This window comes from Gopherus evgoodei, chromosome 3 (assembly GCF_007399415.2).
Source record: "Gopherus evgoodei ecotype Sinaloan lineage chromosome 3, rGopEvg1_v1.p, whole genome shotgun sequence".
Lineage (NCBI taxonomy): Eukaryota > Metazoa > Chordata > Testudines > Testudinidae > Gopherus > Gopherus evgoodei.
In genome coordinates, this window is record NC_044324.1 from 29,824,451 (window position 1) to 29,847,235 (window position 22,785).

Consider the following 22,785-nt stretch of genomic DNA (forward strand, 5'->3'; position numbering starts at 1 on the left):
TATTTAGCACATAGATGGTACTGCAGACTTGAAGTACTTGATGGTATTGGAACTCAGCTACAGATAACCATCTTTTTATCCAGAGAACCTTCCAGAAGTTTTTAAAAAAATAAATTTCCCATTCAAAGGACCTGAACTTTTGCTGCTTTTCTCCATTAACTTTTTCTGATATTTAATCACTCTAGATCATGAGAAAACAGTAGAACTATGCCAATGTCCATCAAGCAATGAAGTACAGTAAGTGAAGATGGTCAAAACAGAGGCGTGTGATTAATGCTTGTTAAAAAGAAGCATTAATTTGTTTTGTGTTAATCATGTGTGTTAACTGCAATTAATGACTGCTCTAAAAAAAATTATACATTTGGAAGTTGTACTTTCACGATAAAGGAATTGCACTACAAGTACTTGTATGAGGTGAATTGAAAAATACTATTTCTTTTGTTTATCTTTTTTACAGTGCAAATATTTGTAATAAAAAATAATATAAAATGAGTACTGTACACTTTGTATTCTGTATTGTAATTGAAATCAATATATTTGAAAATGTAGAAAAACATCCAAAAATATTTAGAACAATTTTAAATTGGTATTCTATTATTCAACGGTGTGATTAAAACTGCAAATAATTGATTTTTTTAATCTAGTTAATTTGTTTTGCTTTAATCACTTGAGTTAACTGATTAATTGACAGCCCTAAATATAAGTTAAGCTATATATAAGAAAGGCCATGCTTGGTCAGACTAGTGGTCCACCTAACCCTGTATCCCTTTGCCTGACAGTGGCCAGATACTTCAGAAGGAATGAATAGAATAAGGCAATTTCAGATGATCCATCTCCTATCATCTAGTCCCCACTTCTGACTGTCAGAGGTTTAGGGATACCTGGAGCATGGGGTTGTGTCCCTGACCACCTTGGCTAATTGCCATTGATGGACCTATCCTCCATGAACTTATCTAATTCTTTTTTAACCCAGTTGTAATTTTGGCCTTCACAACAACTTATGGCAATAAATGCCAGAGATTGACTGTGAAGATTGACTGTGTGAAGAATTATTTCTTTTTGTTTGTTTTAAACCTTCTGCCTATTAATTTCATTGGGTGATCCCTCATTCTTGTGTTGTGTAAAGGGGTAAATAACACTCCCCTACTCACTGTGTCAATACCATTCCTGGTTTTATAGACCTCTATCATATCCCACGTTAGTCATCTCTTTTCCGCACTGAACAGTCCCAGTCTTTTTAATCTCTCCTCGTATGGAAGCTGATCCCTACCCCTAATGGTTTTTGTTCCTTTTCTCTATGTCTTTTATGATTCTAATATATCTTTTTTGAGATGAGATGACCAGTACTGCACTCAGTATTCAAGGTGTAGGCATATTATGGGGTTATATAGCATCATTATATTTTCTGGTGGATTTTAATAGATTGATGAGGCATGATTTCCCTTCACAAAAGCCATGTTGACTTTTCCCCAACATAGTGTGTTTGCACATCTGATAATTCTGTTCTTTATTGTAGTTTCAACTAATTTGCCTGGTACTGAAGTTAGGCCTACCAACATGTAATTGCCAGGATCACGTCTGGAGCTTTTTTAAAAATAAGTGTTACATTAGCTGTCCTCCAGTCATCTGGCCCAGAGGCTAATTTAAGCAATAGGTCACATACCACAGTTAATAGTTCTGCAGTTTCATATCTGAGTTCCTTCAGAACTCTTGGGTAACTACCATCTGGTCCTGGTGACTTGTTCCAAAACCTCCTCTACTGAAACCTCAGTCTGGGACAGTTCCTCAGATTTATCACCTGAAAAGAATGTGTAGGGTGTGGGGGTCTATCTCCTGCATCTTCTGCAGTGAAGATTGATGTAAACAATTAATTTAGTTTCTTCTCAGTGGTCTTGTCTTCCTTGAGTGCTCCCTTATCAATGCCACACTGACTAGAAGACTTCTTGTTTCTGAAGTAGTTTTTTTAAAATTGCTGTTAGTTTGTGTGTTTTTATCTAGTTACTCTTCAGATTCTTTCTTGGCCTGTCTTATTATATTTTTACACTTGACTTGCCAGAGTTCATACTCCTTTCTCTTTTCTTAACTAGGATTTGACTTCCAATTTTTAAAGGATGCCTTTTTGCCTCTAACCACCTCTTTTACTCTGCTGTTTAGCCATGGTGGATTTTTTTTGATCCTCTTACTGTTATTTTTTATTTGGGGCATACATTTAGTTTGAACCTCAATTACGGAGTTTTTAAATAGCCTTTGGGCAGTTTACAGGTATTTCACCCTTGTAACTTTTCCTCTTAATTTCCATTTAACTAGCTTCCTCATTTTTGTGCAGTTCCTCTTTTTGAAGTTAAATGGTACTGTGGTGGGTTTCTTTGGCACCCCTCCCCACATAGGAATGTTAAATTTAATTACAGTATGAATGCCATTACTGAGCAGTTCAGCTATATTCACCTCTTGGACCAAATCCTGTGCTCCATTTAAGACCAGATCAGGAGTTGTCTCTCCCCTTGTGAGTTCCAGGACAGGCTGCTCCAAGGGAGCAGTCATTCATGATTTCTTGCAATTTTATCTCTGTATACCTTCCTGAGGTAATATATACCCAGTCAGTATGAGAATAATTGAAATCCCCCATTATTATTGAGATTTTTGCATTTGTAGCCTCTCTAATCTCCCTGAGCATTTCACAGTCACTTTCACCATCTTGGTGAGGTGGTCAGTAGTATATTCTTACTGCTTAGCGTTCAAGTAGAATTTCTGTCCACAGAGATTCTATAGTACTGTTTGATCCCTTTATGATTTCTACTAGGGCTGTCAAGCAATTTAAAAAATTAATTGTGAATAATCGTACAATGTTAAACAATAATAGAATACCATTTATTTAAATGGTTTTGGATGTTTTCTGCATTTTCAAATATTGATTTCAATTAGGACACAGAATACAAAGTGTACAGTGCTCACTTTATATTTATTTTTTATTACAAATATTTGCACTGTAAAAAAGAAATAAAAGAAATAGTATTTAAATTCCCCTCATGCATGTACTGTAGTGCAATCCCTTTATTGTGCCATGACCATCCGCATCCCCCCCCAGCAAGGCACATAAGCCTATCTGGATGTCTTGAGAAGTCTGCAACCTTTGCACCCGGAAAGCAATTTACCATGTAGTTCTCCCAGTCATCACAAACCCCATTATCTATATTTCTAATAATCAAATCTCCCAAGATTATTACTATGCTCTTCCTAGTAACTGGCCTTGGGAGGACTATCCTCACAGTGAGAAGATAGCTTGACATCCCTCTGCTTCAGCTTGATGGTCTCCTTCTGGGAGAGATTTTCATCCTCCTTAACAGCATAGAGGCTGTCAGACTCGGGGTGGAACTTCTCTATTGCATCCTGGAAAGTCTCCTCTGTGCAACTCTCTGCCTCCCGTAGCTCCACCATGTCAGCTACTCTATCCTCAAGAGCCTGTACTTGGACGCTCAGAGTTATAAGCTGCTTGCACCGTGTGCACTCTTACACCACCTGCCCACAAGGCAGGTAATCGCCCATGCAGCATTCAATGCAATAAACTGGGTAGCCCCCACCCTGTGGTGGGACTTCTACCTGCATTATTTTTACTCTTGCAGGGATTTTTGTGGGGGAGGGGTGTTTATTGGCCTATAATTAGAGTATGTTTGTTAGGTTTATTGGAGTTCCCCCACCTTGCTTTTTTTCCTAGTGGGCTTTTCTGGCACCCTTCTAGTAGTTAGGTTCTAGTCCCTCAGCATCCTCCCCCTGCGACTGAACTTTCTCACTGCAGCCAAACTGTCCTTACCTTGGTAGCTCACTCTGTCTTGTGCTCTCTCACTGTGTCGTGGGGCATGCTCTGCTCGGGAGCTGGACCTGGAAGGCATGGCCCTCTAAACTTCCCTGTTTGCTGCTCCTGTGCGCTAGTGCCTCTGGTCGCTGAGGAGCTGGCTTTTTAACCTCCTGTTCTCCCTGAGTTAGCTCCGTCCCCTCATCAAGAAATCCAAAGGAGTTGGGATTCAAGGATAGCAGGCTAGTGCCTGGTTAGTAAGGTGTCGGCCTAGCCTAGCAGGCTGCTTGGCTCAGCCTCCAGCCCCCAAAACTGACCACACTATAATCTTCAAGCAGGCAAGCACATGGCAAGCAAGCACACAACAGACAAACTCACCTGGGGTGAGCAGGTGTCCAGTTTTTGACTGGAACACCTGGTCAAAAAGAGATCCTGGTGGCTCCAGTCAGCGTTGCTGACCGGGCTGTTGACTGTCCGGTTGATGGTGCCATGCAGCAGGGCTGCCAAGCTTCCCTGCTAGCCTCTGTGCCATGCCACACAGCTCCCGGGAAGCAGCTGGTATATCCTGCCTCCGGCTCATATGTGTAGGGGCAGCCAAGGGACTCCACACACTGACCCCACCCTAAGCACCACCCGCGCAGCTCCTCTTGGCTGGGAACCATGGCCAGTGGGAGCTGTGGGGGCAGCACTTGCAGACAGGACCGTGTTCAAAACTGTCAGGCCATACTTCAGTGGGGGGGACATGGTGGTGTTTCCAGGAGCTGTTTGAGGTAAGCGCTGCCCGGAGACTGCACTCCGACCCCCTCCTGGGTCCCAGCCCCAGCCCTGATACTCCTCCCACCCTCTGAACCTCTCAGTCCCAGCCCATAGCACCCTCCTGCACCCCAAATCCCTCATCCTCAGCCCCACATTAGAGCCCCCAGCCAGAACCCTCAGCCCCTCCCGCACCCCAGCCCCCTGACCATAAATGAGTGAGGATGGGAAGAACAAGCGACAGAGGCGGAGGGGGGTGGAATGAGAAGGGGCAGGGCCTTGAAGAAGGGGTAGGGCAGGGGGTGGGGCAAGGGTGTTCAGTTTTGTGTGAGTAGAAGGTTGGCAACCCTAAACTAACCCCAAGATTCGTGTAGTCTCTCCTCCTTCACCTGGAGAACTCCCTTGCAGAACTCCCGTTTGTTGCTCCTATTCGCTGTATAGTTGCATAAATGTGTATAGATATACTATATTATCCTGGTTAGCAAAAAAAAAAAAAAAAGCACCAAATGTAATGTAAACATTATATATAGTTGCAAATCAACATATTTTAGTGGTTACCAACCAATTAGAATCAACTTTTCTTTAGGAAACTAACTAAAAAGTACAAATACAAAATACAATTAAAATCAATTATTTAAATCCAAGTTTCCTGCTCACTGATTTAATTCATGATTAAAATAGGTGATTTAAATTGCTTTGATTTAAATCAGTCCACTCTCTAATGTAGGGCACTTATGAGATAGGGTGAAGGTATCCTGCAATGTAGTGACACTGAAAAGAATTTAGGAGTCATGATAGAATAACTTAATCTGGGGACTTTATGGATTCTTCATCATTTAAGTCTTTCAGTTACAACTGGGTATGTTTCTAAAATACTGCTATAGTTCAAACAGAAGTTGCAGAAAATACTGAGTAATGTTCTATGACCCGTGTTATGCAGGAGGTCTGACTAGCTGATCACAATGGTCCCTTCTGGCTTTAGACATCTATGAGTCTCTAGATTAGTAGTTCAATTCCAGCTGAGATTGATAACAACCAAAACTCTTTATCATATTATAGCTGTTTTTTGGGTACCTTCCCCTAAGGTATTTGGAGGTGAAGTTTGGAGTGTGGGATCTAGGTAGATCACCCTTCTCCCTTCAATTTCCTTTGGGCAGGGATGCGGTGCTGCTATAGAACATTTCCCCCACCTGTGTAGTTGGTGGGGGTGACAGTTGCATCAGTGTCTCTAGTAGTAAATAAAAAACGCATTCTGCTCCTATTGTCAGCTAATTCTAATGAGCAATGGTATTGAGAAGGGTGCATTCTGTCCATTAAGAATTAGCCCCCAGATCTCACTGCAAAGAGGATGAAGTAGTCACCTTCAGCCACCTTTTAACACTCTCTGCCAAAGGCCTGTGTCTGGCATTGGAGGAGGTCAACCAGGCTCTCGGAGAAAACAGTTGAGATGAACTCTCTTCCTGATCATGTCTACGGTTAGAAGGATGGTCTTGTGGCTTGTTGAGGGGAATGCAGGGAAGGGGACTCACAGGCTTCCAAGTTTCACAGAAACAGCACATGCCCACTTGTTCACATATAGGGGCTGAGGTTCACCCCACACGTTGAACCTTGAATCCAAGGCTAGATGTCACATAGCTCTGCATTGGGATCTGTTGCCCATGCTAAATCTAGCCAGCAAAGAATTGTTAAGTTTGCATCTGAGCTGGGAGTGAATTGGCTGGGGCCCAGGAACATCCGTAGGTCTAATGCCATATGGCACACATCTCAGAAATTGTCAAGTGTTTTTACATCAAAGTTTATCTGGTAAACTGGGATTATGAGCAATTTGTATGTCAACCACTCTTTATCCTCACCTAAAGGTGGCTGGCTTTTATGCCTTGGTGTTGTGCCTTGGGCACAGTTGTTTGAATTAATGTACATATGTTCATTTTTAAAAACTTACTGTCCAGAACTTGTAAATACATTTTCATCTTTGTCTAAGCACTTTACTGTATGCTGCTATACTGCTGCCTTCACACCACTGCTTCTAAGCAGAGTACAGATTTGCTTGTGGGGAGGGAATTTCTTAAAAATGCATCCAGACAATTAATTGTTGTCGTTTTACTAAACTCCCCAGATGCTAGGGAGTTAAATTCTACTTTTGAGAGTGTTTGTGTGTCTCCCGCTGGAGCTGTGTATGGGTGACTTGCAGGCCTCAGAGCATTTTCACTCTGATCCTGCAAATAATTATCACTAAGCATAGGGATCACTATCCTGAGAATTCCTTAGTCTCTGCGTTCTGAAAACTGAGTAACGTCGGCAGACTCTTTACTCAAGCGGCACTGGCCAGCATTATCATCAAACAGTTAAATACATACAAAGAAGTTTACATTTTCTGGGGAGCAAAAATTCCTTAATCCCATTAGAAGAGAGTCAAGTGTATAATTTACAGTTTTGACACTTGCTTCCTAACGGTATATATCCTGAGAATTGCACAGACTAGCCAGTTAAGGCTCACTTGTGAAACAATTTATGCTCTGCATGAGGTCGCTATTCATGTGCCAATGACTTCCATGGAAAATTCGTGCAATGTGCCTCTTTCTGTCACTTACACTAAACCATTACTCATTAACATAGGTTACATGCTGTAAAATGAGACATTTGGGAGGGGGAGAATAATGAAAACGAGGAAGATCCGGTACTAAGATGGAAACTGGGCTATTAATAAATGCAAAATATAGAAAATTAAAGTTGGATGTATAAAAAAAATATGCCTTTAGTGGAAAATTGTCTTGCCCCATGTAACAGCACGTACAGACGGGTTACATTTGGTAACATATGAATCTATTTGAACTAACCAACTACATGAATAGACACTGGCACTCCTGCACAGTACAGCCATCTTTCCCTCCAAAGTTTGGATTAATTACACAAACATACTTTTTCTCCTTCAGATTGTTTGCTGACTTTGTACTCTAGCAGTTCCACTTCTTCAGGAGTGTGATCTTGTGGTTACAGCAGAGGACTGGAAGCTAGGGTGCCTGTGTTTGTATTCCTGGCTCTTTCATTTATACAGAATGTATCCTCGAGCAAGTTGCTAAACTTCTCTGTACTTCAGTTTATCTGTCTGTAAAATAGATATAATGAGTAAGGATACGATTCTGTCATGGAGGTCATGGATTCTGAGACTTTCCAGGACTTTTCTGGAGCAGGACAGAAGCAGCTGTCAGCACCGGGGCTGCTGGAGGAGCAACCCCCAGGCTGCCAGAACAGCTGGCCAGCAGTCAGCCCTGGGGCCACCATAGAAGCAGTTCTGGAGTTGAAGCAGCAGCAGAGTTAGGTCAGCAGCACTGGGGCTGGAGCAGTGGCAGGTCTGAAGCAACTGCCTGTGGGCAGCCCTGTTGCTGCCAGAGCAGGAGCCACCAGAACAGCAGCCAGCGGTCAGCCTCAGGGCCACTAGAGCACTGGCCAGTGGCCAACCCTGGGCCACCTGGAAAGTGGCCACCAGACTAGCAGCTGGGGTTAGGTCAGCCCCATAGGGGCTGGAGCAGCAGTGCTCAGCCCCTGCCACGAGCAGCGGTGAAGCCCTTGTAGTGAAATAATTTTTAGATATTTGTATCTTTGTTCACAGACTTTCCTGGCATCTTTTTTTGTCCTGTTTCTGTTGTTCCCTGCCACACAATACTGTGGTTGTACTTATCTAATGTGAAGGTAAATGGCTAGCTAATATAACTAAAAAAATACTGACTTTAAATGTGCAGTGCAAGGAAAACTCATTTAGAGCATTAAAAATCTTTTTATATTCAGAGAAAATTACAGTATCTCAACAGTTCTTGTGTGTAGATTTCAAATGAGATTGCAAGTGTTTAAAATATTGACAGAGAGAGCAAACTGCATTAGTGAGTCTAGAAAGTCTTGCTTTGATGAGAGAGAAAAATAAGAAAATGTCTGTTTTGTCATGTGCTTTAACTTGGATACCTTCTCTGCACAGCTGTGTTAATAAAGTAGGGTATATTTCCATGACCCTAGAGATTTTGCTTGCAGGTTCCTACATGCTGAGTAAAAGAAATGTTGATTAATGTGACACTCTCAAGTCAAATGTGGACTGTAGATTACCATTAAGTACATCATTATGTTATCTTTGAAAAATGTAGTAGGTTTCACCTGACAGATAATGGCTTTTCCTCTGCCAAGGCAACAGATGAATAATAAACTAGTACATGGGATGAACTAAAATATATCAAAATAAGTGTTATTTTTGACAGACAAACAGCCTTTGATTTCCACAAATTCTTGAAGGAGTCAGTGATCTATTAAGAATGCTTTATGAAACTTCCTTACTGTATTTCTTTCCAGTCCTGTGATTTCAAAGTATGCCTTATTTCTACATGCTAATGGGGTTTTTTTATATGGATCTATGGTGTGTGACTGCAGAATCTGCATGTGAGTTTTAGTATCATACGTGGATACAGCTTTACTGAACATGGGTCACTGTAATGGATCAGTTATAAAAAGTAATGAATTGCTTCCTGTTTCTGCCAACTGATTTGATCTCTAAGTTCATTGTAAACTGTGAGTTACATAACTGGTATGGAATCTGAGTCCTACATTCTTATGGTTAACGGTGATTACATTAACTGTTTGTACACCCCAAATAATTTAAAACAGGTTCTTCAGCAAGAGCCAAACAAGCAACAGAATATTTCTGCCTTAGAAGTGGAAGTGAACCGCAACCGCCATTGATTCTGTCACTAACATAGCATGAGCCAGCAAGTCATTTCCAAGCCATTTCCAGTTTCTGACAGGATGGGAACCACAGTTTTGTCAATGGACTAGAACACTGCTGTTTTAAAACTGCAGTATCTCTGTGAAATGATATACACAAAGATAACTTGTCCATTTACAGCCAAGATACACAACTGATGAAACCTGATGGGCTTAAAACAGAATTCACCTACTGTGGCAAGTCAGGTTTCTTCTTCGGAAGAAAAAAATATATATATATGTATATATATATAAAAAAAATACACACACATACATATATACAATTTTTCCCTGGGTGACTGAATTTGCCACCTAAATAAGTGGCCTGATTTCAGATGAGCTGCGCATTCCTGGTTACCATTGGCTCCCATGGGAGGTATGGGAACTGCGCACCTCTGAAGACCATGTCATTTGTTTTGGTGCCTAAAGTTAAGTGGCACTCAAATTTTAAAACACTGGTGTAACCTATCAGTTCTGCAACTTACCCCTCTGTAAAACATAAATAAATAAAGCTCAACTTCTGATCTCCTCCCCATACCTCTGGAAATTGTAGACACATCAGTAAAATAAGCCTTTGCATGTGCATGCATGTGTGATACTAACCCAGCTAGTGTAACTGTGTCCATCAACACCAAGTGGGGTATTGTCAACCTTGCCTAGTTTATGTTGCAGTAAAACTAGAGTGCCTTGTTTTCACTGTGGTTTCCACAGGACAGCTCATGCATGTTAGTTACCCCGAAGTGAAAAATACACCTTCTTTAGCAGTGAAGAGAAGCCCAGAGTCTGTCTGTTTCTCTCTCTGGACCTAAAACCTTTTAGATAAGATTCTGTCAATACAAAAACTCCTTAAAACATTTAGGCTTAGGTGAAATGAAGGTTCCAACCAGCTCCATTTTTTAAGTTGGCATCATCCCTGGTAATTTTTGAAGCTGTTTGCACTTTTTCCTCTCCCAGGTAGATTGTGCCGTTTGCATTTGACTCTCTCTCAGAAAGTCAAGCTATAGGAAAAGAGAAGCATTATTTTGTTTATACACAGTTTACAGGCAGGATCAGTTTTCATTGTTTTAGACAAGTAACCAAACACTGAGGATAGCAATTAATACTGAATGATCACATGAAGCCAACTGTAGCATTCAAAATAGTGTATTTATAGACCTTGCCTGAAAAAAAACTTGAAATTATTCTGCCTGTGTGATATGAAAAAAAGATTTACTGGGCTCTGTCCTGAGGAGTCACTCTTGCCCTTTCATATCTAGTTTCGCTGTAATCTGTTTTATAAAATCTTCTATTGACCATGTGTCTGAGCTCAGGGATTACATTGTGAGCGATAGCATCACTATATTCACACCCTACATATTATTGTAATAATCTTTGTGTGAAACATGCCTGGTGAGGTATCATTTAAAAGGAATAACTCACTGATCATTAATATTCTTACATAATGTATGTACGATATGTGTATTAAGAGTTATGAACATAAGCTGAAATGATGACTTAAAAGTGTTTACCAGACAAGTCTGGGAAGGGGGTAAATCGGTTTCTCAAAGACAAAGGACAAGCTGGTGCCTCTAGCCTGGTGCCATCAAAGCTGATTGGACACTTGACAGGTTATTGCCATTATTGGGCAACAAAGCAGGACAGGAACAGATTGCTCTGCATTCTAGCAAACAACATGGAACCTCTTTCACCATGAGACTTCATGTCTCTGTCCTTGCAGCGGGAGTGAACTTTATTTAGGGGTAATCCCCAGCAAAATGCATTTCAGAAGGGTGAGTGGGCTATAAAACTGAGGGGGCAAAAATACCCCAATCTCTCTTTCTCTCATACGCTCAATGCGCGTGCCTGGGGCGGCAAGCCGCGGGGGCTGGCATGCTGGTCCCTGCGAGGGTGGCAGTCAGGGCAGCCTTCAGCGGCTTGCCTGCGTGAGGTCCGCCAGTCCCGCGGATTTGGCAGTAATTCGGCGGCGGGTACGCCGAAGCCGCGGCACCGGTGAACTTCCCACAGGAAAGCTGCCAAAGGCAGCCTGCCTGCAGTGCTTGGGGCGGCTAAAAAGTTAGAGCTGCCCCTGCATTCACTCACTCACCTGAGAAGACAAAGGAACCAGCCCTTTGACTCTGGGGGGATATCCTGAGAATTTGGTCAGCCATGTTGCTGGGAACCTATGGTAAGGATTTTACCTTTAACCAAGTCTAGTTTGTTAAAACGCTTTGTAGTAGCTAAAAATTATTTTTATTTCTCTTGTAACCCTTTCTGATACTTGAATTCACTTAACATCCTAGCTTCTTTTGTTAATAAGCTTTTTTTATATTTTAATCTAAACCAATCCTGTGTTTAAAGTGAACTGTTTGGGAACTCCAGTTAAAGTAGCAAGCTGTTGAATATTGACCCTTTATAGAGACAACAGACCTTTAATAACTGAACAGCTCAGGAGAGGGCTGGATAGTGCAGAACACATATTCTTGGGGAAAATTTGGGACTGGGAGTGTGTTAGAACCACCCTGTAAGTAATAGCCCAGGCTGGTGGAAGTCAGAATATGACTGGAGTGTTGTTGACAGGTTTTGGGGCAGAACTGCTGGGCCAGGACTGTAGCTATGCACAGACACTCAGGATGTGACCAGCACACAGTCTGGCTGTTTGTGAGTGGTCCAGCTTGGGATGTACCACAGCAAACCATTATCAGGCACCCAGGGTTACGGGACATATGGTGTCACAGCCTCTCACTGGTCTGGATTGCATCCTGGAATGTGACATATATGTATCTGAAAAGCTGTGGACTGATAGTATTAGACACCAGATCTCATAGACAGTGGCAGTGGAAACTTCCCTACACTTCTCTGCTAATGTCAGTCTGTTTTGGAGGGTGCAATATAATCAGGTTCTTTGCCAGTTCATTCCTTCGCCTCCCAGTTCATGCTACCAGCAAGGTTGCCAGTTGCTTCTATTAGTGATATGCACACCACTCAATTAGGAACTGGACTAGGAAACCAGTCCATTTCATATATACCATAAAAGGGCTGACAGATGGCAAAAACTTGCAGTTGCTATGAAGATTTATATTAGACACCAAAAGGTGAAAGGGTCTGCATCCTATTATCAATCTGATGAACCATCCAGGTCTTTGAGCCTTGGATATTTAAGTGAGAAGTTGATGGTGATCACACACAGGAAGCTGGCTGGGGACAAAACCAGAGAGAAAAATTTATATTTAAAATTTCACATAACTTACTTTTAATCGCAAGTTCATGTGCCATCTCTAGTATTGAAACAGTGTACCTTCACAAGATCTTTCAACTGAGGACCATAAAACACTTTGTATTTTATTATCATCACACTTCAGTAATGTGTGTGACTATAATGACCATTTTACATATAGGCAAACAGGCATGAAGGGTTAAGTGGCTTGACTAAGGAGATACACAGAGTCACTGTCACAGTCTAGAATAGACTAGAACATAGGAGCCCAAAATGTTTGTCCCCTGCTCTAACCATTAGACTTACTACCTCTTTATGTAATAATATTTTCTATGTGTCTTGGTTGATTTGGTACCATGAAAAATCTGTTTCCCAAAATATGAAGAATTATTTCCGTACACTGAGGGACAAGTAAACCTATATGCTTTAGTTAATACTGATAATAGTAATTATAATACTTGGCACTTACACAGTGATTTATATTGTCAAATTGCCTGGCTGCCATTTAAAAGCTGGCTCTGCAACTGTAGTTATTTTAGTAGCATAAAACATATTCATATCTTTGGTTCTTCTAAGTGGATTCTACTAGTGTAAATGGCGTATTCTGTACATAGTGTGAGATGTGTTCTTGACACTTCAAAATATTAATAAAATACAAGTGCAGTAGATGTTAGTGCATTCTGATTAGTTGCAGTAAGTATTCATTCAAAATAAAGGTAAATGTATACTCCAATGCAGATTTTGCATGGAGCAGAAGCAACATATTTCTCCTATGAATATTTGTACCAACACAATAAGAATTTAGATCATCATTTATTTTTTTGTCAGTTTTATCCTCAGGTTATCAGCATGTAAGTTAAAATTGAACTGTCTTCAAACAAATCTGGGACTCTGGATGCTGGCAGAGAGCTAATAAACAGTTGATGAGTGGTTGAGAAATACGTATATTTTAAAACTCTCTTTGTATATGTGCAGAACACACAAAAAGAAAAAGGAATTTGCCCTTAAATCCCTCATAGCTCCACCTTTTAAACTCGATACAATACAATTTTTTTAAAAAATATACATATATATCAATAACAGCACAGTACAGGAGAGGAAGGGACATAACTACTTTCTAGGTTTTTCCTTCTCTTGCCTCTAAGCTTTAGCAACTTCTCTCAAAGCAGCTAATCCTGTATCTATAAACTGTAATGTCATAGGATTAATGTGTGGCTGAGAACATGGGTCAAATCTGCTTTAGATCACAAGAGTTGAGTTCAGCGCCTAGCTGAAATATCACAAAACTACCACACAATTTAGTACAAGTTGCATTCCTATACACCAGCTGTTGGTTGCCTTTAATAAAAAGAGGCCCAGGATTGATTTTCACTGAAAGTATATTTTTCTTTGTCTGAAATTAAGGTAGTCAGCTGGTAGACTGTAGGGAGTTCTTAAAATGTTTGTGCCTTCAAATAAATAACCCTTTCAAAGTCCTATCTTAAATATAGGATAGAAAATATAATGTGACCTATTATTGGCATTTTCCATATTTCTTTTGTTACCTTATAAGGCCCTGATCCTGCAAGTTACTCTGCATGGCTGGACCACCAAACCATAACTGAAGTCAGTGGGGCTCCACGTAGGCTGGGCATCCGCCCTTGCAGAGCAGTTTGCAGGATGTAGGTCTAATAGGCTGGGAAGATAATTAATTTAAAAACAAAATCCCACCCTAAATCATGCAATATGTGGAATAATTAAAAGAATCCTTGGAAATCTGGACAGTCTGATAACTGGGCAGAGGTAACTGCTTGCCTCTTCTACATTTATGCAGAGTACATTGTGAAAGGCAGCAAGTCTCCCATAATTACCTAGCACTCCAACGTCCATAATATCTTTGGCTTAGTCTGCCTCCTTCATACCACTACCAGCTATTGTGGTTGTTTATCTTTACAGGTGTTTCCTAAATGAAAGCTTGTGTGATAGTCCAATGTACTTGAAAAGGGAGTAACATCCCACAATAGATTTCTATAATATATTCTATAAGAATATTTATCTCCTCAATAACATAGAAATTAAAAATAGGCATCCGTTAAATGTTTCCTCTTAATGGTTGGTTCATATTATTTTTCTTTTTAGTCTGAGATCAGAGTGTTTTCAGTCCTTATGAGCTAAAATCACCATCCAGCTTAAAGATACATATGTTATAGTACAATATTGTGGGCTGTATTATGCAACATTAGACTAGCCCCAGTAATTGTGTTATGTCCTAGCACAGTGGAGTCCCAGTCCATGATCATGGCTCATAGGTCCTCTTTATTGGTAATACTAATAAATAACGATAATAATCTTGTTTCAACTGTAGTTACAGTCCCAGTTTACTATGGTTTGTTGAACCTTTCTGTAGTTGCACTACCCACTGAAAAGACCAGGATGTGATAGCTATCATTTTGAAAAATCAGTTTTCTCCTGAAGGAAACAATTAATCAAATAAAATCATTAGAATAAAAAAACCTGCAAAGACACACAAAAAATGACTGTCCTCTTGTGGTCTCATCGTCACCTCTGTGTAACAATTGATTATGTTCAAAGCATTGGGCACTTGCTTCTAAATTGTACTTCGAGCCCAGTCTGGCACTGTGCTGAACACCTCCAACTCCCACTCAATAGGAGCTGAGGCCTCTCAGTATCTTGCAGAATCAGGCCCTTATTTGCTCCCTCCAAAAAAACTGGCGTTCCATGTAGCACACAAATATCTTTGCAAGTTAATAGTGCATCTGACAAACTTCATTTCACTTAAAAAGGAGCCTCATTAAAAAAAAAAATCTCTCTTCCAGAATATGATACGGTGCTAGAGGACTTTCCTGACAGTCTCTTTCTCATGGCTGTACAGGTTGTCCGCTCTGTGCTGCTGTTTCCAACAATAGAACGCATGGCTCAGTCTCCACAAGGCAAGCTCCTGACACCTGTGCTGTGCAAGCTTCGGTACATTCTGTACATGCCAGTCTACCTGCTGTCATTTCTTCCGGAAAGAGTCAAAACTTCCATGGTGCGGTTTGTGCTGCGAGGATTGAAATATCCTGATGAAGCTTCAGTAGTTACCTCCCTAAATCTCTTCAGTGTGGATTGTGTTGGTGAGCAGAATATTTTTTTTTTACTATATCTACTTTTTATCCTACTGCTTCAACAAACGGGTGACCTAGCATGCTGTACAGAACATAAGTCTTTAAAAATGAACTTGATGTTAAAACAGGAACAAATCTCTGACGAAATTTGAAAGAGAGGCAGGATTTGTATATGTCCTGAAGTCCTTTTCTCTTTTCAAGTTAAGAATTCTGAAAAGGATACAGGGAAATCTGAACCTGGTCATAAAATAGTGCTCTGAATAGATCCATAAAATGATCCACAATATTTGGAGTTTTAAGAACCTTATCAGAACCGGGGAATGAATTAAGTGGTTGAATGTCTTGAAAAATTCTTTTCTTAAACAGAGACTGTTAGGTTAAAAATTATATTTTCCCAAAAATATATTGAAAAAGAATCTTTATCTGTACTATTAACACCTTAAATTATTAAAAAGAATGCATTTTAAAATATAATTTACTTTACCCCTTTGGAGTTTTTATTTACCTTTTTCACTTCACCCAGTTTGAACAATGAAAATTTGGAAATTTGATACTGATGTTTGTTATAGTCAATTTTTTTCTTTCTGTCTGTAATTAACATTACAAAGTCCTTAGCGGGATGCTAGTAAATGCAGAAAAGAAAATCCTGCTGATGTTTACACACGTGAGTAACTACACCCATGAGGAATTTCATTTATGCTTTACATGTATGAATTTTAAAATTCTCCAAAGAAAGGCAGAAAATCAAAATTCTTCATATGTTGTGGCGTACTGTAAAATAAAATAAAATGCATACATAAACTTTGTACATATTCTACGGACAAAAGCAGCTTTTAGATAGGGAATTATTCACCCAAATTCTGCTGAGCATTCCAAAATGAAAATCAAAGCATATTGTGGTGTTTTACACATTATTTCAATAAATTAACATTTGAAAACACTTTGATATAGAAACTGACATGCAGTGATCAGAAGAAGTGAATCTTTCAGAGACATTCTTACCTGAAACCTAGACTTTCCAATGTGTCGTGCCTTCTAAGGCCTGGTCCACACTACAGCGTTAAATCGATTTAAACAGCGTTAAATCGATTTAACCCTGTAACCGTCCACACTACAAGGCACTTTAAATCGATTTTAAGGGCTCTTAAAATCGATTTCTGTACTCCTCCCCAACGAGAGGAGTAACCCTAGAATCGATATTACTATATCGATTTAGGGTTAGTGTGGACGGAAATCGAAGTTATTGGTCTCATTCTTTTACTGAGCTACCCAGAGTGCACTGCTCCGGAAATCGATGGTAGCCTAGGACCATGGACGCACACCACCGAATTAATGTGCCCTAGTGTGGACGAGTAAAATCGATTTTATAAAACCAGTTTTATAAAACCGGTTTTAATAATTTCGATTTTATGCTGTAGTGTAGACGTGGCCTAAGAGATTGTTTAGACCCTAGTGCTGCAACGAGCTGTGCCAGGGTAGACCAAGTCACACTGACTTCAGTGCAACTCTGTGCAGGTGGAAGAGTCTGCGCTTGATCATCATTCGCAGGATGAAGGCCTTAGATCATAAAGTGTCTGGACAGGGAATCTCTCTGTTGTCTGTTCTGGACAGTGCCAAATGCATTGTCTTCAACAACAAATTGTAATATATAGTTCCAAGTAAGCAGTTAAGTAAATCAAGTTATAGGGGCATGGGAGTACTTGGAACCTCACAGAATTAGGCTCAGAGTTACTAAACATTGTTCTCTAGGTAAGGGGCATGTCATCTTTTACAGGAGTTTTCATCAACTTAGGAAGTAAATATAAGATCGCAGTATGTTTTTGTGTTCCTTCCCTCAGTACCCCAGCCGTGGCAGGAACTCGATTCTAGGATGCGAACATCTCTGTATTACAGTAGTTTACATCGTGCTAAGTGCACTAGTTGCTTTAATTTAGCTAACATCTTCCCATGCAAAGAGACAATTCAGATATAAGCAGCCAAGGATGTCCAACCTTATACCTTTATACGATGCTTCTCAGCTGGTGTAAAATTGGTGTCGCTCCATTTACTTTATTGAGTTAAACCAGTTGAGGGTCTGATCCTCTGAAGTCAGTCTTGCAAACCCTTACGTAAGTGGGTCTTATTGATGTGACTGTTCATTGGGCCACATCATGCCATCTGTTTTTAAGCAGAATTCCCCATTGATTTCAGTAAAGAGTACTGTCTGGAAACTGATGGCACCATGTGACCCACTGACTTCAAAGGAAGTATACGCATAGGTTACCACTACTCGAGCAAGTTCGGTTTTACAGGATCAAACTCATAGGTCTTTTTTGTAGGGTCACAAACAGAAGAAAGAGGGATCATAGCATGGTCATCAGTTTAGCAAAAATATATTTAGCTCAGCAATCTGGCCTATTTAAATCTTCTTATATGTAACTACTCATCTGTAAACTAGTATAACATATGAAACTGTCATAAATGTTGTTCTGATTGACTCCCCTATCCTTTTAATAGCTATTAAATATGATTCAAAAATGTTCTGAAAATGAATTTGTTTCTCCTCTCCAGGAAGTTTGTGTTGACTCATTAAAAATACACATATTACCTTTGGCACATACATCTGTTGAATTACTGCAATTGCAATAAAAGCTATGATTAAGGGCAAGAAAAAATGGTCAAAGTTTCCTTAAAAGTAGTGTGTCCATTAAAACAAACTAACCTGCCAAGGATTTGTTACCACATCCAAAGCTGAGTCACAACAATGTGTTTTCTCTCTGCTGAAAGGAAATGAGATTTATAAAACTTAATTATAACAAGACTTTGAGTTCCTATCCTGTTTTCACTAAAGTCAAGAGTAAATCTCCTTCCAGAGGGAGCAGAAAGAGGTCCTTAATGAGAATTGTCAACCAAAAAGATGAGTTTATGGAGATAGGAAGGTTGCATTCCTTTTTGCCCACCCCACTACTGATTGAAAATATATTTGCTTCTACATGTGATCTAAAATAACATTTTGTTATTATTATGTATTTATTATTTAGAAACCCCAGTCAAAGATCAGGGCCCTTTTGTATTAGGCATTGTACTGACATACAGGGATAAAAAACAATAGTCCCTGCCCCAGGGCACTTACAATGTCCGTGCACACAGGAGGCAGCAAGAGGACAAACAGACAAATGGGGGAGGGTGGAAGAACAAGATAACAAAATAATGTACCTATGAAGATGCCAACTACAGTCCTGAAAGCGGTTTGCTAAAGGCTGACACCAAATAATCAAAGACTTACAATGAAGTATTTTTGAGGAAAGCCATTTGAAGCAAAAATGTTATAAACTGCAAACAAATTTTAGGATTTGGAAGCAAGTGTTTCAGACTTGCACTAATGAAGAGACAGCAAAAATGTTACGGTATGAGTATGGGACTTTATTGGCCTTGCCATTATCTGAAACATAGACAATCATTAGGTTACCAAGTAAAAATTAATTTGTAAATTCTCATACCTAATAAAAATAATGATAATATAAAACTATCACTGTAATGTTTTGAAATCTGAAAATATTTCTTTTGTGACATGGAAGCATGGAGTTTATGGTGACAGTAAACCTCTCTATCTACATAGAACAGGATTTATTGTCCACTAGTTTGACTGGCAAACTTCCTCCATTTGTTTCTGTAAAATTTCCACAAAAGCACAGACATTACATAATGGGTAAACACTGCAAGGTTTTTTAGAGAGGCAGGCTTGTAGGTCAGAGGTTAACGTCTGGATGACAGCGAAGATACAGATAAGCACAATAGCAAGAAAAACCTCCAAATGGCCCATATGCCTGGTCATCCTTTGTGATCTTGAACCTGTGACTTCTCTTGAGGAATCTCCCTGTTTGTTTAACCTGTTTACAGGCCAGGAGACTAGCTAAAATCTGTGGAGGGGATAGTTTGCTTTATGGGGTTTGGAAAGGATGGAGAGGAGTGAAAAAATCATAACTTGGAAAACAGCATTTGAAATTGTTTTAAAAGATCATAAAAATCAAGAATGGAGACAATCTTCCTTTCACTATATTCTAGAGGGCTGTGAGAGGATATAAAATGACATCTAAATGTACTGAGCCACAGAGTTTGGATCCAAATCAAAACTTCTCCAAAGTTTGGACCTTTTTGGATCCAGGATTTGGGTTTGGCTCATTATAAAGTAAAATTTGTGAAAAGTGTCATAGGCACTTGAAGGTAGTTAGGCAATTAGGTTGTTTTGAGAATTTTACCCCTCGGGGCAATTGGGATGTTTGAGTCTGGATCTGGGAAAGTTTGGGAATGCTCAGATCCCAGAATTTGTTTTTGATCCATCTATCTCTTTAAAACAAAGAGACACTAAATAATGGCATCTTATCGACAGGTGGTTCATTTTGTTGCATTCAGCAGAAAACAACATGATGTGAGTATTCGGGAAAGCTTTACCTTTATTGCCAGTTAGGAAAGCAGAACATTTAGTGGTTAGAGTGGACTAGCTGTCAGGACTCCTGGGTTCTAACTGCAGCTCTGCCACTGACTTGCTGTGTTATCTGAACTAGTCATTTCCCCTCTCTGCCTCAGTTTTCTCATATATAAAATGGGAAGCTTCCTTGCTGGTAATGTTGTTGGAGCAGTTTGAGATTAAAACATTACAGAAGTGCTAATTGAATAACAGCATCCAGTTCAGCCTGCCACACAAGAACATTGTGAAAACTATTCAAAACTATTTAACATCCAGCTTTCCCAAACCTTTTTTTAATTGTAAATGTTTTTAAAAGTATACTAGGTAGTTTGTTTACAAGTCTGTCATTTTAAATGATGAAATACAAATACTTTCCCCTTCAATTCTCAATGACAGTTTTCAGACAGGAACCTAAAATTAGACACCTAAATTATCTTACTTTTAAGCTTTATCTTTGCTTTGAAATGAAGACAGTATCATTTACAGAATGTATTTGCTTGCATTGAAAAGACAGTCTTAACTCCTAAAAGCCAAATCATTAGCTTGTGTAAATGGGCACAGCTCCGCTGAAGTGCACTGATCTGCCCGTAACAACCTGGACACTAAAATCCTCTAAAATCCACTAAAATACAGTTACAAGCATGTTGCCTACACTGTTCTGCTAATGCCCTTCACCTTGATTCAAGGAAATAGTTTTCCTGTGGTGATGGTGGTGGTGATGGTGTTATTGTTCATTACATTAGGGCCCAGAGCCCTGATCACGATCAAGGTCCAATTGTGCTAGGCTCTGTACAAACACATAGTAAGAAACCATCCTGGTCACAAACAGACAAGACAAAGAATAAGGAGGGGAATTAGAAGCACAGAGAGGTATAGCGAGACACCCAAGGTCACACAGCAGGGCAGTTTCTTCGGATAATACTGTAAGCCTTAAATAACCCATTCTAGTATTATAGGAGAAACCTGTCCAAAATGTGGATTGTTACAGTTGTACAGTAGGAACGAGTGTGGCCTTGGAGAGAGGTCTCCTCCCTCTTTCCCTTCCACCCTAGTGCACTCACGCAAGTGCTAGTCACGGTGGCAACCCTTAGTCTTCTCTAAGGGCAGGTCTACACTTGCAGTGGTGTGTAGAGTACAGACACTGCACATCCAGCTGCACAGGTATAAATAGCAGTGTAGACAGTGAGGCACTGCTTAGGTGAGGAGAGTAAAGATACGCCAGCACCCTGTGAGTATATTCACTAACCGCCTCTGTGGGTGTCCAAGCAGTGCCTTCCACATCTACGCTGCTATTTTTCACAGTGTAATGTCCCACTGCCTCCCAGCTGCCGGAGCCTTTCCCTGCCACAGGAATCTTTCACTGCTGTCTCAGAGTGGCACAAAATTTGATCTCCCTCTCTTCTTACTTTCTGACTAATGGGGGTTAGGAAAGGACTTTCCCTCAGAGCAGGTTATTCCATAACTGCCAACTGCAAGGTGTCTTAAATTTTTCCCCTAAATCTGCTGCTACCGAATACTGTCAAGAGACAGGACACTGGACTAGGTGGTCCACTGGGCTGACCCAGAATGGCAAATCCTATTCTCCTTTGCTCCTGCAGTCACAGAGTCTCCACGGGCCCATCTGTGCTACCACAGTTGAGCCTTATACGGCATGACATTTTAAATTATTATTGTAATATGTATTTTTGCGAGGCACTTAAGAGAGTGTTTCCTTACCTGTGGAAATACAGTAATATTTTATCACCTGCCTTCCAGGAAAAGGGGCCAAAGAATAACAGCCTTTCATATTTTCATGCTTCCTCTGCTACTGTTTATTTTCCTGTGTGATGCCTGACTAAAATGTTTGCTTAATGTTGTCAGACAACTCACCTTCCCAAGACAGCACTTAAACACGGACGGAAAAATCCCACATCTGCTTTATTCTCTCTATGAGTGAACTAAATTTTCCCAATTTAGGAATAGGATGCTCATATTAAATTATTGGAGGAAGATGAATGGCTTTTATATATTTACAGTCCTATTTATTTTTTGAAGTCACTCTGCTTTCTAAATGTACCCCACTTCCAAAAGAAAGAGAGATCAAAGTTTAACAAGGGCATTTATTACTTGTAAAAGCTTTTATTTTCCTACATGCATATAGGAAAAATAATACTAAATCTGGAAAATAAACCAAATGAGAATATATATATATATTATTTTCCAGAGTTAGTATTCATTTTCTTTTTCAAAGAAAAAACATAATAAATACTGTCAGTTTTAGTCTCATCATAAATACTACTCATAGGTCTTTAATGTTTTGATAATGGGCCTGTTGATAATGTCCAAGAAGTACACAGCACAGTTTGGGATTTGTTTCGGGGGTTGTGTATTCACCGTTGCTGAGGTATCATCCCTGGGAACTGAGTTAATTTGACAAACGGGTGATGAGTCGGGCGATACACTGCTACCAGACTGGAAGTGAGAGAAGAAAACCCTGCAGGATAAAGGAGGTGTTGAAAATAGGTATCTGCTGGTTAAATCCTAGCAGCTGTGGTCACTTTGTATGTTAGATAGTAGCAATAGTGACAGTCATCTCTATAGTGGGGCTTTGTTCGTTTTGAGCCTGACCTAAAGCCCACAAAATTCAGTGGAGAAGCTCACATTGATTTCAACAGGCTTTGGAACAGACCTTTTCCTGTGCCTCTCTCAGTTCCACGAGGGTACATCTAGAACAGAGTTTGTGGTCGTGTTGTGACTTGATTTAATTGATTGGCAA

At 40.0% G+C, this 22,785-nt stretch overlaps 1 protein-coding gene across 3 annotated transcripts in view; it reads left to right on the plus strand.

The window, feature by feature from the left end:
* Window positions 1-22,785, plus strand: part of LDAH (lipid droplet associated hydrolase) — a 246,166-nt gene that overhangs the window by 174,014 nt on the left and 49,367 nt on the right. For all 3 annotated transcript variants that reach the window (XM_030555344.1, XM_030555345.1, XM_030555346.1), the window contains exon 5: window positions 15,352-15,592. In XM_030555344.1, coding sequence (XP_030411204.1) covers window positions 15,352-15,592 — 241 coding nt within the window. The remainder of the gene's footprint in view (window positions 1-15,351; window positions 15,593-22,785) is intronic.